This window comes from Schistocerca cancellata, chromosome 5, assembly GCF_023864275.1.
Source record: "Schistocerca cancellata isolate TAMUIC-IGC-003103 chromosome 5, iqSchCanc2.1, whole genome shotgun sequence".
NCBI lineage: Eukaryota > Metazoa > Arthropoda > Insecta > Orthoptera > Acrididae > Schistocerca > Schistocerca cancellata.
Genome location: NC_064630.1, coordinates 522,726,902 through 522,743,054, shown reverse-complemented (window position 1 = coordinate 522,743,054; position 16,153 = coordinate 522,726,902). Strand labels below are relative to the sequence as shown.

Here is a 16,153-nt window from a genome sequence, read left to right as displayed (position 1 = left end):
GTATCTTTTATCTTGATGAAGTTTTCTAGTTGACAGACGATAGGTCTTCCAGTCAGATGCAGGAAGTGTATATGACTCTGGGCAGACACCTATGAGGGGTGCATGTATGGTGTCGTATTTGTGTAGCTGATGGTGTTGGTAGTTGTGATGATGATGATGATGGTGGTGAGTGAAGGAAGAGGATGATACCCAGTGCTGGCACACGACAGTGATGCATACATACTCCTTGTTTCAGTATACCTCGGTCGTCGTCAGTGACCTGCATAAAGTTGACGTCCCCGTGTGGTCAGACGAGGACTGCCAGGCGACCTACGACTACTATGTCTACCTTGTGAGGGAGAACAACATCTGTGCTGGAGAAGAGGGCAAAGGAAAGTGTGGGGTGAGTCGTAACCTTTTCTCCCCTACGTTTGTAGCACTCCCTTTACCTCTGCCTTCCAGTCGCATTTCACTTGAACGAAGCACCATTGCTAGTCATAAAACTAAATCAGCTGCAGTCGTTTTCTGTGTATTAAATTAAATTTAACATTGACGGCTTGTACGTGTTTTAGTACAGTAATCTGTAAGATCCTCCTGCCTCCAAAATACGTAGAACAACTTTCAAAGGGCGCCTCAGCAATTACTTCAATTGAAAATAGAAGCACTGCAATACAACATGACTTGGCATTTTTGTTAATACTTTTCGTCGCACAAATCCATATCATAAGTTGTAAGCGAAGTTTTACAGAGAGCATGCAACATAAGACTGATTCGAACATTAGAAACACGAGTCTGCCAGGCTATGACAACAGCTCCGTCTGCTGACAAAGTCATGATGACAGTCTGCTGGGATACGTATGGTGCCATTCTCCTAGAAGTGTCAAACTCGAATAGAAATGATGATGGTTCGTAGCTCCACTTACAACCAATATGCTCCAGCACTGTTAACGCCGCACAATTATCTCCTACATCGTTGATACAAATAAATATACTTCCCTGTCCCCCATTTTGACAATGGAGAGTAACTTAGGCAGTTTACAAACGGATATATGAGTAGTAATAAAAGGTCAAACAACTGAAAGACAAACCTACATTAACTAATTATGAGCGACGTTCAGTAAATAACACCCCAAATATTTTACTGTCATATATGCTTCGGCATTCGTAACACACTTGGCTTAGGCGGAACTGACGTCAACATGGCAAGTCCCATGGGACACACATTTAGAGTAAGCTGAAAGTGACAGTGTCACCAGTTTCCATGTAAGAGTGGTCTACAGGAAATCGTAACATATTCGCAGAAAAATACCAGGCCCATTCAATAAATAACAGGTGAAATTTTATAGAAAATACAAAATTTCGACGAAGTTTGTGCTCCTTTGTTATTTTTTGGTAGTGTCCTGGAACTATTATCAGTTGGAGATAGCACGCCTTCCTCGAGAACTGGATGCAGGGAATCACTGCAATAAGATGGCGGCACCCTTGCAGGTTTGATCCAACGTAAAGTAGAGGAGTGCCATTAGACTTCTTTCGGGTGAAGAGTTGATGCCAATCGAGATTTTCCATTGAAGGAAGTATAATATGGTGAAAGTTTTTTACGCCGAACGCAATTGTACGACTGGACAGATAAGTTCGAACGAGGTGTAACAACTGGAGAAGAATCGCCACGTCCAGCACGATCTGTCAGTGCTGACAAGGAGAACGCCATTGCGAGACCTGATCAGACTATACGATACAGGCGTATTACGATGGGTGATATTGCACCAACGATGAGCATTAGTATCTAATCAGCCCACTATATTTTTCATGAGGTACTGATGTCCAAGAAAGTGTGTGCTAGTTGTGTTCCAAAACATTTGACATCAGAAATGAAAGAAGGCGCATGGATGTGTGCAGGGAGACTTGAAGCTCGTCTACTTGCCACACCCCCGTATTCCCCCGATCTGGGGCCTTCACATTATAAGATTTTTAACCCACTGAAATAAGGATGAAATGAGGATGTCCAGGCAGTAGTGCACAAATGCTTAAACACATGTCCACAACAATTCTTTTCACGCGAAACTGAGAAGTTTGTGCAGCACCGTCATAAATTCATTGAACTTGAGGGGGGATTACATTGAAAAATAGATAGTGTTGTATTCCATTATCGTAATAGATTATTTAAAAAAATTCCATTTCTTATTGAATGACCCTTGTATTTGTGACAAGAAAGAATGTGAAATCATTCGTGCTTGTTTCAGTCGCAGCAATTTACATCGTTCTCTACCTACGTAAATCGCGACATATTCGTAACAAATGACCAAATACTTGTGACATGCAAGGAATATAAAAGTCGTTTCAGTGCATTTCAGTAGTAGCACTTCGATCATTTGCTGTTTAATCGGCAGAAGTCACAAAATCGAAGAAACTCTCTCTTGAGTGAGCACATTTTTATATATTAATAACATTAAATATTGTACAACATACTTTTATTTCGTTAGTAAGGAAGTCACAGATTCTGTGAAAATGAAGCAAAACATCTGCATTAGAGCAGGACACAAAACAACTTTCCTCCATTCTGTAACTCAGCTTCCCTAATCAGAAGATCATGACGAACACATGCAATTCTCACCAATATTACCATTCATCTTAGAATCCCCTGATGGCTTTTACCACTAATGAATCATTAATTGACGCTGAATTATAAGAAATCGTAGCAAGGTTGATGGGTTTGTAGATAAATCTCCAATGCACCATATCCTTGACACTGCATACTGCCACAACATGCAAGTTACAATACAATAAAACGAAATAAGTATGGCGTCTCCAAAGATGTCAGCTGCCGTCATCCCGTCTATTGACGTTATTTTGACGTCAGCTCTGAGTAAACCAAGCGTGTCAAGGTTGCGACCTCGCTGACAGACGGCAGAGCTATGGTGAATCATCAAAATGACGCTATACGAGAACCTGGTTTTAAGAAAAGTGTTGTAATTCAAATCTCGATTGCGGAAAAATAGATCGTGATGAACATCCACAAGCAGTTGTGCGCAGTGTATGGTAATGATGCGAATTGTGGCAAAACTACTCGTCAAGGAGTAAATAGAGTTAAATCATCATGAAGTGCAGAAACCGGGACCCACGATAGGCCACGTTTAAGATATCATTTCTCATCTACTGCTCACGGTATGGACAACTACGTGGATCCAATTATTCGCGCTACAAGCGCATCGAACTTTACATTTGCACATTGAACATTGGAACACTGGAAGGGCATGTGTAAAGGATTAGGTTTTTGTATGTTCAAAGGCGTGCTCAAAATGTCTTCTACAAACGCTAACAACAGACCTCAAGATCGAAAGAAAAGCCACTTCATCTGAATCATTGGAGTTGTTTGAGACTACTGGAGAGGCCTTTCTGCCAAGAATCAATACAGATGACAAATAATGGAAGGATCACTTTGAGCCAGAAGCGAAAAGGCAGTCACTAAAGTGGCATCATTCGCGAGCACGAGGAAGAATAAATTCAGTACAACTCTGCTGGCAAAGTCATGATGACCGTCTCCTAGGACAGTGGTGCCGTCATTCTTATGGACGTGGTTCAAAAGAGTCAGCCATTAACTCAGAGGCCTATGTAAAGACTCCGAACAAACTCAATAACCGTTTACATGTTGAGTCCGACAAGAATTCAAAAGAACTTTCGCCTGCACGCAAGTCTCAGAACCCGGGAACACATCGTCGAATTGGGTTGGAACCCATTGCCTCATCTATGCTAAAGCCCATATCTCGCGCCCTCAGACCTTAATCTGTTTGGATCACTTAAACATTCTCTACATGAGGCACACTTTGAGGATGACCAGAGCGCAGTTCGTGCAGTAAAAACTTGACTACGAGCACTGAACAAGGGCTGTTACCAACACGATACATGCTCTCACACAATGCCGCCCTAACCGCATAGTATGTGATGGAGACGAAGCAGTGACAAGTAACAAATATAGTACCAGGATTGATAGCAGATAGAACTCGAGACATTGGGATCAGCAAAGCTTTGCCACAGTGCCAATGAACCTCACAGATATATCCATAGACTTGCAATTGTATCTGTAAAAGTAAACTAAATACTTGTTATTTCATCAATGATCGATGTTGAAGGAATAATTATTGTAACACGTCACAAAGCCGGAATAGAGTTGTAGGTTTATGGAGATAAGAATAGTAGCCCTAAATCGGTAATCAGATAAAAGGTATTAAAATGTTTGTGGCTAGCTGCGGTTTCCCTTTAGCAATCTTTTGTGTATCTGAATAATTACTTGAGAAAAATAGTTTTAAATTTTCGTCTCCTAGTCCATGTTTTCCACCCATTCCACAATGTTTTGTCTTTCTCCCACTAATTTTCTGTGTTTATAATTTAATTTCAGTTTGTCAAGTGTGATATGTATTACACGTATATCACTGACGCAAGACAGTCCAACAAGAATTTGACAAAGGATTGAAGGGTAGAGTCTGAATTATGTAAAATAAAGACACTGATAAATCCGTTCAAATGGCATACGAGTTACTGCCGCAAGACGCTAGATAGTATGTCTTCTCTCCAAAACGAATAAAACCTGATCTCTATCCTGGCTTGTTTCTGGTGTAAAACTCTATTTATAGTTTCAAATGGTTGAAGAGGGAATTAATGTGAAAATTCTCACGAGTGCGAAATTAATTTTCGTCTAATAAAGAAATAAGAAATATATTAACTGTGCTCTGTAGACACTATAAGTAACAGAGACGCAACACGGTTCATATGTTAAGTGTAGGACGGTAGAATAAATACACCTGAATACAATCGCATAACCAGCGATAGCTGTTTACAGTCTAGAATCAATTTCAGATCTTGAATGCAGTGTACCTCAACTTCTGAGACAGGTAATTCACTTATGGCTAATTTTAGAGACAAGAAGAAAGATTACAGACTTAAAAAATACGGACTTAACACTATATTGTTAAAAGAAGAATGCAACAGCAATCCTGCTTAGGCGTAGTCTCAACGAAGTGTTTTTGCAAGATGCGGATACGGGTGTTTTCTGTTGAAGTGAATAGAACTCCTCCCGAACAGGCCATGAAGGCCCAACGGTACTTACCGGCCGCCGTGTCATTCTCAGTGCATAGGCGTCACTGGATGCGGATATGGAGAGGCATGTGGTCAGCGCTACTTCTCAATCAAGTATCTCCTCAGGTTGCCTCTCAAAGACTGAGTGCACCCCGCTTGCCAACAGCGCCGGGGGGAGACCCGATGGTCACCCATCCAAGTGCTAGCTCAGCCCGACGGTACTCAACTGCAGTGATCTGACGGGAACCGGTGTTACCACTGAGGCAAGGCCATTGGCAGAAATGAATGCACAAAGTCTAATTAAGTCGCGCTAGGACTCTATGTCGGTTCTAGACATAACTCTAAAAACAGATGAGCACAGTAAGAGATCACAGCCAGGCACAGGTACTGCCAGGTAACTGGATATCCTAGATGGGTAACGAATGTGCCATTCCCCTCCCCCGTACCTCCTCGCCCCCCCCCCCCTTTCGTCATCTCAGTCCACTATTTCCCGTCAGTTTTACCTTCAGTCGCCCCTAATAAACTCTAAAATATAATAATATGCTATTAAATTGATTTTATGAAATATTAATCGATAAAAAATAGATTAGTTACTGTTTATAATATTTGGCTGGGAGTAAATACACAAGTAGTTGTACAATAGAAAAATAACAAAGTTCGCGATTTTCAGAAACTCAGAGTTGAATTTAATTGACTTGGAATCAAATGATCATGCTTATCTGGTTGATTACACTTATGCTTCAAATTTCGTATTATGGCACCTCCAGTGCAGGGAGGGGTGGCTATGGGTCAGGATGGTGCTAGCGGGTGGTGGAGGCAAGATGGGAGCCTAGAAGGTTCCAAAATTAGGCGGCTGCAAATGTATCACGTTCCTTATTGATGCATCTGCACAGCTTACTGCACTGGCTCAGTGTCACGCTGCCACTGAATTCTTCTGGGCTGTATGACTGCGCAAACCACGAGGATGATGATGAGTAGTCTCCACCGAACACTAGTTGCCTCGTTATATAATGTGGTCATGCAGTTTCTGCATTCACATGTACTCTACGATGGCGCATATACTATTGTCAGGGACAGGCTCACACTATTACACACATACATAAGCACGACATTACCCCCTCCCCCTCTATAAACAAGACTCGGTCCCTCAGGTCGACCTTAAAACAAGTTTCTTATTAAACTACATATTCGTACAAAATACAGAGAAATTTGAAAGAAATCAACTGGTGGCTTAGTCTCATGGTTTAGAGATTGCATTCAATCTTACTCATTATGCTGCTTATTGCTACTTACTTACTTGTCCTTCTGTCTCTTTTAACCTTCATGGCTAGTTGCTTTGCTTCCTTTTGTCTAAAACCTAAATTTACGTCTTTTCTGCGTTCACACTAAACGTTACAACTTCAGTCTCTTTTATGCGCTAGGGATCCCGTCTATTGGACTCTGGACTATTGATGATTTATACTGATGGTCGGCATTCCACCTCAAAAGAATAATAGCTACAGTACGTGCACCAGAGATAGAGCCACTGCGCCTCTACTACTGCACACAAAATCACCATCACATGTTGCCCCTCTTTGAACCGCTCTACGTGTTACATTAACTGCTCGACTAAAATGTGCCCTTCCTGCATGGCAATGAATTAATTCTTGGAATACATTAAGTCAGGTTCTAAAGTCTGATTTGGAAACGTTATATAGGTGCTGGCAATAAATCCAAAGGTACATCTGGCCAATACAATTATGGTTCTGAGATATTTACTTGCGTGACTCCTGTAATCGTAGCTGGTAGAGGAAGGTTGTCCCTGCTCCATAGCATGTAGTCGCATTGATTAACAACACACTTCCATTAACATCGACCCATCTGGCCTCCATGAGCTATCTCTGCTCACAACAGCTCACCACTATAATCATGTCATTATAAGTGGCGTAAATGCAATGAAAACCTACTTCCTGAAAATGCAGCCTGTGGTATCCCTCGGATATTCTAGTCTGTTTGGCTAAGAGCAGTTGTGCTGAGGATGGTTTGTATTACTCTAGTCGGACATACCGAGACCCTCCCACTTGGAAAATGTTGCAACTGTTATTCTGTCATTATTGCATGTTTGCTCCATCTTCCGAAATTAATAATTTTCCGTGGATCCTCACCTCCACGAATTTTCCAAGAACCCCCTACTTCACTGGGTATGTGTGAATAGCGTAATACCTAAACTCCGCATGTCTTCCTATTACAGGGAATCGAATTAGAATATACAATCGTGATGAGTCAGTTTTCAGTTACACTGACGCTGTGTGGTTGTAGAAGTGTAGGTTTCGTCTACAGGATTCCACATAAGGCTTAATTCAGGTAATTGCTCGCTCTGTGCTTTCTGTAATGCCGACAAGTACTGTATAGTCAGCAAAATGAAATGCTCCTATGACTTGTGTTGATTCGTATCTTGCCCTCGCCATACGCAACCTGAGGACAGGGACAGATATCATCCTGGCTCTCTCCTCGAAAGACTGATACTACTGACAAGCTCATTCACGAGCAACAAAACAAACAGAAAAATCTTTATCGTAACTAAAGTAAATGTCGTGTGACTAGGGTCTCCCGTCGGGTAGACGGTTCGCTGGGTACAAGTATTTCGATTTGACGCCACTTCGGCGACTTGCGCGTCGATGGGGATGAAATGATGATGATTAGGACAACACAACACCCAGCCACTGAGCGGAGAAAATCTCCGAGCCAGCCGGGTCACGCTGACCACTCGGCTACCGGGGGCGGGCTATAGTAACTTATTTGGTATAATACTATACACACGTAAATGCATAAAAGAATCCACGAGAAACGCTCCTCATCTTTTTGATCTTAACGAGTATGATATTTCGTGCACAGGCTCAACATCATTTTCTTCTTTCTTCCCCCCATACCTCCTCCTTATGTTATTCTCCAGTTCCATCCTTGAAACCTCTGGAGTCGACATTGACTCCAGCACCTGATAATGTTATTATTACCTTGGGATGAACTTCTTCGTCTTTCCTTGTGGCGTGTAAGAACTGAATAACTTCACGATTGTCCTACTTTACACCGCCTTTATGAAACTGGATGATGATGCCATTTTTCACACCATACACTACCTCATTACAGGGGCAACTCAGCACTTATGTGTACTTTTGAATTATATTATGACATGACAGATCTCCAACTGTCAAAACTCCTTGCCGCCTGACGCTCTGCAAGACTACAACCCAGAGTTTTCAACATTGCTTCCTTCCTGCTTAATCTGCCTTAATTCCTATGCTTCATTCCTGGCTTGTGTACCATTAGAGTGCACCAAGTCTCAGTGCCCATCTTGTCAGCCTGCAACACAGGTTCTTCACTCTCACTACCCACCTCAAACTAGCGTGGATGGTCACTACTCTAAACATTTTCCTCTTAAAGAAACACCTAAAATATGTGACACCATGATTGACGCTCAACATGTCTTTGTCTGTCACTGAATAGTTCTCCTCCAACACATCAGTTTTCTCGACATGTACGGTACAGGATGCTCTACACCGTTAATCTCTTGGGATAAAGCTCCTCCCAAAGCACTATTAGATGTGTCACATGAAAGGTAAACTCCTTCTGAAGGTATGGAAATGCTACAACTGAGCTGCACTGCTAAACTCTGTCTAATTCTTCAAACGCACCCTGACACTCTTATGTCCTTATGGATTTCAAATTCCTTTAAAATATGTTTTATTTTATTTTGAACTTAGGCGAAATATATCTTTAAAAAACTGTTTTTATATATATTTATGTATATTTATATATATTTTTATATATTATTAACTGTATGAAATTCATGTTAAAACTCTTATTAACAGTGACAAAGCGCAACATTGATATCAAACTATTACTGTCATAAATGTTAGTAAAATAATTGATAAATATAAAGATTACCTTACAGTGAAACTTACACAACCTTTAATAAAAAATCTAACATTCCCTGCTATGGATGTCTCATTTAACAATGGTTGCAAACTACGCGCGACTGCAATGCAATCAAACACAAAATATTACCTTCGTTCCTCTTCATATGCTCTTCTCTTTACCTCTCATTTCATTTTAATCACTACTCGAATCTTTCTCTTCTGTTTCGAAATGTTCAAACACAAACTGTTTTACTTAAACACATATGCACTTTACGTCTACACTGCCACGAGTCCTCTACTCCCCGCTTGTCTTATCACTTTTTCCCGACAGAACTCGCGCTCCTCGAAGCAGCGATGACAACATAGTTACAGTAACCAAAGACTGAACGCTAGTAATAAGACATTCAGAATTGTCTCTTAGCATTTGAGACATCAAGAGTATGTATAAATTCCAGAAATGCACATAACAAACTCCCAATAGGCGTTTTTCAACTGAAAACTCTCATACAACTTGCACTACCCTCAGGTCTGTCCTTATGCCATCTTTAGTATGTGACCTAAATACCTTACCTTTTAATGTAATATGGCTCTCTGATTTTGTTTACGCTGCTCCACATCTTTTGAGAGTCTAATTGTACATCGTTCAAGCAGTGCTGGACGCCCCCTGGGACTGTTCTGCGCTGGCAACAGTTTTCCCCTGACCGAATGTCATTACACTGAGTTCTATTGCACCTTGCCAAATGCCAGTTTTAGCACAATTTTGATACAAATGTCTAACTCCAGGATGATGCTGTAGCCTTCGCGTACATGCTGTGCTACCTCTTCACACTGCATAAATCGTGCAGCCCCCAAACGCAAATCTCTGTCCGCCGATCCTAATGACCCCACTAAACCTCACGTAACCTCTGAAACGTCCCGTTTGCATGTAAAGAATGACAGTGCTGGAAAAATTCTTATGTTATCTGATTTTAAAACAGCTGAGCAAAACTCAACCTACTCAGACAGTTTTCTCTTTACTTATTCTGACCATTACTAAACTGACATACAATATTTGTAGCGCAATGCGATCTGACTTTCAATAATCCCTACAAAGGAATGGTGCTGACTAACAATAACCTTTACCTTTCATGAATCACTTACCCCACAAAAATCTTCGTGACTCGAACTACTGCAATACAGCGAGCGCCACTACTGCCAGCTAAATAAAAGATTCTAACTACTGAAGGCACTAACTACTGATACGCATAGTTAGCAAATGAAAGATTTTGATAGAGAACAAATAGTGTATTTACCTTAATAGCGTTTAAAAGTCATTATATATAGTGACATCCGATTAAACAAATTTCCTTTTTCTGACGGACACACGTACAGATCGTCCTCTCATAGTAACCTCTCAAAACTCTGGCATCTCTCTCCCCACATACACCACTGCTGGCGGCTCACCTCCAACTGCCCAACGCTATTGGCTGTTCACATCCAACTGCCCAGCACTACACTAGCAAATATTCCAACAATGGGTCCAACCATCCATAGACTGCACACAGCGCAGTCAGCGATTTTCATACAGAGCGCTACGTGGCATTACCAACATTAAAACCCAAACAGCCTACTTACACCTATAGCATGGCGCATTCTATTGCCTTCCACATACAGAGTCTCTAGTGGCAACATATACACGTGCCCCTGTGTCCAACAGGAACTTGTACTCACTACCTCTCCGAACACTGACTAATGCACATTCCATGTCTGCATGTGACTCTGTTACATCTAATTTTAACAGGAACGACTTTAGGAAGACTTCGGGTTCTCGTTGTGCTTAATGCCTCCTTGCCACCTTCTCAGCGACCCCTACTCGATTACCAAAATTCTGCTACAGACACCTTCCATTTTCTGTATTTCCCTGTGGCTGGCGAAACTACGTCTCTATATACCCTTTTGCCCATACCTGTAACACTGAATGTTCGCAGAGAATACCCACGTCTATCTCAGCCCTGTGTTGATATGTCAGTTTCTTCGCTTTCCATCTCTAACCTAATAGAAAGATACAGAAACTTTGATGCATTTGTACACATCCTTCTTGACATGTGCGTCGGCAAATCCCTTCATAACAGCATAGAGCGCCCTCTGCTCAGCTTCTTACATCAAAACTGTGTTTGCTGACTCACTCTGCCCCGACTCGTACATGTGTTCATTTCATCCAGTCAGCGAAATCTTCCACAGTTTCCCCTTGCCTCTTCAAAACAGTGCTCGACTGCTCTCAAAAATACCTTGCACTACTCTGTGTTTTTTTTGTTCATTTTCAAAAATTCGTTATCCAACTGTTCAAAGCTTGTTGCATTGTTTAATTCCTCAATACTCCTCACATACATTTTCGCTTTTCCTACTAGTCGCAGTTTTGCTACACATAACAACTGACAGTCAGTTCAGCCACCCACCTCTGCCGACGTTCTTACATCCTGAGAAAAGGAAGCAAATAATTCCACTTCATGCTATGGTACCTGAAGCTATGCTAACTGTTAGTCCCTAGCTAGCAACAGCCCATGCTGCTGCGTATTATCCGCTCTCAACTGCATTACTTTTTTAAACTCATACTGCTTCCAGAACCAACATACCTTTCGTCTCTGGCTCTGCCATTGCGTCGCTCTGACTATCCATAACGCGTAATAACACAGGAAATCACAACACCAAAAATTCGTCACGAAGTTAGACTTAACATTATATCATGAGCCACCTGGATTCTGTGCACTGCCTTCCAATATGACGATACAGATGTCATGTACAGGAGGTCAGGGGCTCTGACTGTTGGGAAGGGGCAGTAAACCCGAAAGAGTTACGATTAATGATATCAAATTCTGCTCTCTACAACTACCCTTAAGCTCAAATAAGTCAGTTAACTCCTCTGGCCTAAACAAGGTTACCCTCAAGTTACGATGTCAGTTACTCTTCACTTCCGTATCTATTACACCCTCCAAAACGTTATCGAATGGTTCATCACCTACCACACTGTCCTGACACCATACGTCGTGGTCCAGGTTCCACGTTGAGTGAAGACGACGCCACACATTCTGACAATAAACTGCGGCGCTCTCCGGCGCAGGAAGGGATGGTGAGAATGGGTGGTGACGTTGAGGTGAGAGACCAAGAGACTACAGAGAAAGGTAGCTTCAATTGTAACAAATTCTACAATACACTGCTGCTGAATTCTGCAGGGCTGGCCGCCTGCAATGCTCATACAGTCTCCCCACCAAACGCTGTCAACATGTTACGTATGGTTTACCAGCCTGCAGCATGTACTCGATGATGTATCTCCTACGGCCTTTCGTGGCGGCTGGTTTCATCTTGGTGGTGGGTGACCACCACGATGAGATGCCCGTCTGCAGTGGCGGAAGTTGGGTAGTGTGCATAGGGGACAGCCCATTGCCACTGGGCAGAAGTTGGCTGTGCTTTTGGAGTTAACTGGCCTGGCTGCTGCATCGTTGATCTGACCTCAGGAAGGATTTAGCGCATAGAGCTAGTATCCTGCCATGGCCGTGAAGCAGTGACTTCTACTGGCAGGTCCATGTGTTCACTCCATCCAACCGAGCTCCGTCAGCCTGGTAGTGCTGCGAGACAAAGCATAATTGCGTTTCAAAAGTCCAGTATTTACAGTCTGCAGCGACACGCTTGTTGTGCATGTGCGCCACTACCAGCTACATATGCTAAAACATCACTGCCACGGTCAGAGTGGAAATCTGCCTTGCCCACTGCATCACGACTTTGTGCAGGACCGTTGGGTTTGCTGCTTCAACGAGTGCAGTACAGTTGAGTTTGCTGTTTCAACAAGCTAACTTGCCTAGAAACCTTGTTCATTTGTTACAATGACAACACCCCACACTCACATGCTGTCAGTGCTACTGCAATACACCACTCAAACTCACAAAAATATGCCAGCATTTGATCAGTGCGCTACTATAGGAACAAAACGCCTTTGCAAGGTAGTCTCATATTCTTGTTTTCTTTGTAAAGTCATATACTTAACATGAAAGTTTTCCAGTTGTCTAAGATCCAACCGATATGGTTCTGATTCCGGGAGAGGCTCTGTGGGGAATATCATGCTGTCAGCAAAGGCTGTCGCATCGGTCGTCTGTTGCTATGGCGCACTAGTGCCAAATTTCGCCGTCCTGTCCTAACGGATATTTTCGTCGTACGTCTCACATCGATTTCTGCGGTTATTTCACGCAGTGTTGCTTGCCTGTTCGCACTGACAGCACTAAGTGAATGTCGCTGCACTCGGTCGTTAAGTGAAGACCTTAGACCACTGCGTTGTTCGCCATGAAAAGTAATGCGTGAAATTTGGTGTTCTCGGAACACTTTTCACAATGTGAATCTCCGAATAATTTCTTCCCAAACTATTTCCGATATGAAATGTCCCAAGCTTCTAGCAGAAACTACTATTCCGCTTTCAAAGTATATTAGTTCTCGTAGTGCGGCCATAATCACATCGGGAAGCTTCTCAGCCGATTCACCTGAGTACAAATGACAGCTTCACCAACGAACTGTCATTTTATACCTTGTGTAGACGATACTACCGCCATCTGTACAGGTGCACATCGCTATTTCGTGGCGTTTGTCACCTCATTGTAATATCTGGATAATGCTAAGAATACTTCTTTCTTTTCCAGCTGGATTCAGGAGATCCTCTATTGGTGAACGGGCAGCTGGTGGGAATCGCCTCCTGGGATGGTTACGAGTGTGCCACTGCAGACTCACCGGGAGTCTATACTGAAGTTTCCTACTTCGTCGACTGGATCAATCAAAACGCAGTGTGACGAGGACAGATGTACCTGGTTTTTTTCATACTGTAAACAAGTGTTACCACACTACTTCACTCACCAAAAATAAAAACTCATTCATCATCCAGTGGTACGTTTACTTCAGTGAGTGCCTCGAACGTATCAAAATTATTTACTTTCAGATTTCCAGTAAAACACTAATCCGTTAGACGATGATGTAAACTCCAAATAGATAACTGCACAACTTTCACATCTTCTAGAACAACGAAACTTATGTGATCTCTCATTTGCATAAAGGACAATTACGAGACAAAATTAAAGTACGAGCACAAGAATCGAAGTGACAATTACCTGAAAAAATCTGAGATTAACTTTTTCACTACATTGTCGACGTCTAGACGTGTCCCATGCCTCTAGCACAGTTGAGAGCAAATCCGGTACATGTGATTACGAACGTGGATAAAACTATCTTCCATCTCACTTACATTGACGTAGTATTTTGTATACCATAATACTTATTAATAGATGTAATGTGTTGGTTCTGAATAAAAATTTCCTGATAGATGTTTTAAGTATTATTTCAACACCTGACCAAGATTCCTCCTTTCTCGATTGCGATTACAAGGTCTAGCCCTAGATCATTGGCGTGCCAGTTATGCAAGCCTCTTCAGCATCACATCATTCGTTCAGCATCTTGAGGGTCTCTTTCTCTGTTACAGCGACTTTGTATTACATGTAAGCAAATATTTAGCTGAGCCAGTTGTTAGAAGACTCTCATACCAGTGATTTAACTGATTACAGATTTCTAGCTGAAATGTCGACTGAGCGAAGGAACAGTTAAGCTCATCTTCACTAACTAGTAGAGCAGAAGAAACTAAGATAGTAGAAGCCATTGTAAATAATATGCTTAGATGAACTATTTCTTTTTTTTTCAAATGGTCCTACCTCATCTGATAAAACGTAAGGTTTCCAGAATGAGATTTTAACTCTGCAGCGGAATGTGCGCTGATATGAAACTTCCTGGCAGATTAAAACTGTGTGCCGGACCGAGACTCGAACTCGGGACCGAGTCTCGGTCCGGTACACAGTTTTAATCTGCGAGGAAATTTCAAAACATAAGGTATTCTATCCCGCACATAAGAGAATACAACGTTACTTAAAAATTTAATGCAAAACGAGCTAGTAAATAGACCAGACAGGATCTCTCAGATGCTTTGGGTACAAATTTCATGAAGATTTAAACTAGACGAAAAAATCCTTATAAAGCCGTTTCGGCACTCATGTAACAGCACGACTCGAAGAGAGGGAAATTGATGAATCAGCGTAACCTATTAGTTTCTATTTGATAGAGGCCAGTGGAATATTATTTTGTTTAAACCATCTTTAAGAACCTGAATAGCAAATAGAGTACATACTGTGCCCACCTCTTATCATTTGGTAGACAGATGTTTATGGAGTAGAATACAGCATCTTCATTGTCACAGCCCATATATACTTGCTTATCGATTATGTATTAAATAATCGTCTATAGTTTGCATAACTATAAACATTACAATATCGTGAATGAAGGAATACCGACTAAATCATAATATGAAGAATAGTCACAGGCACGTTACAGAAATTCACCACTGACAATATTGTAAAGTACTGAACAATGTAATCAGGTAGGCTAAAACAATGGATTACACCAAGAGAAAGGAAGCTCATCATCATTACCATCATCGTCACCATCGTCGTCACCATCATCATCTTCGTATCCTTCCAGCGAGCCGACTGGGGTGTTTGTGAACAATCTGTCTCCATTTAGCTCTATCTTGGCGTTCTCAGCACATAGTTATTTCATTGTTAACAAAAGAAATGTTTATAGGCAAAATAAAGGTTGCAGTTTTAAATCATTTACTGATTCTGTATTACAGTGTATCATGTGCCTAGACGTAGAACCGTAGTGACCATAGAGCACACGTGTGACGAATGATGACACAAGATGACAAGTAGTACCAGCGCAGGAAGTAGGACCCAAGCATTTATTTGTCTATTCAGATTGACTCATGAAGTTGCAGAATGACCAGTCATGGAAGAATCACACAATAGAATCAGTGATTCCTCAGCACAAAGCATGATGTTTGTGCTGAAAGAAAAACATTAGTCAGAAAAATATAGAATTGTCCTTCCCGACATCTAGTTTAGGGATACAGTACTATTTTCGAGATCTGTTAAGATTCTTGCCAAGGGACATGACCTTTCTTGACGTTTATTTGGTTTATTTTGTTTACCACTTTCATTGCAGTTTAAACACGCAAGTTCTGCGATTGCTGCACAACACAACGCAGCCTCTGTCATCTTACTTCACTATAAATGTTTATAATACGCACTATATTTTAGCGTTCATGTTACTCATTCTCTTTAAATTCATTGACACTTTGCGGTATTTGAAAT

The 16,153-nt window shown here is 41.7% G+C and overlaps 1 protein-coding gene across 1 annotated transcript in view; it reads left to right on the top strand.

The window, feature by feature from the left end:
* The window catches only part of LOC126188649 (trypsin-1-like), a 136,908-nt gene extending 123,155 nt beyond the window's left edge, over positions 1–13,753 (top strand). Inside the window, exons 4-5 of the mRNA XM_049930251.1 lie at positions 236–382; positions 13,607–13,753. Of these exons, the coding sequence (XP_049786208.1) occupies positions 236–382; positions 13,607–13,753 (294 nt within the window). The remainder of the gene's footprint in view (positions 1–235; positions 383–13,606) is intronic.
* Positions 13,754–16,153: the final 2,400 nt, after the last annotated feature.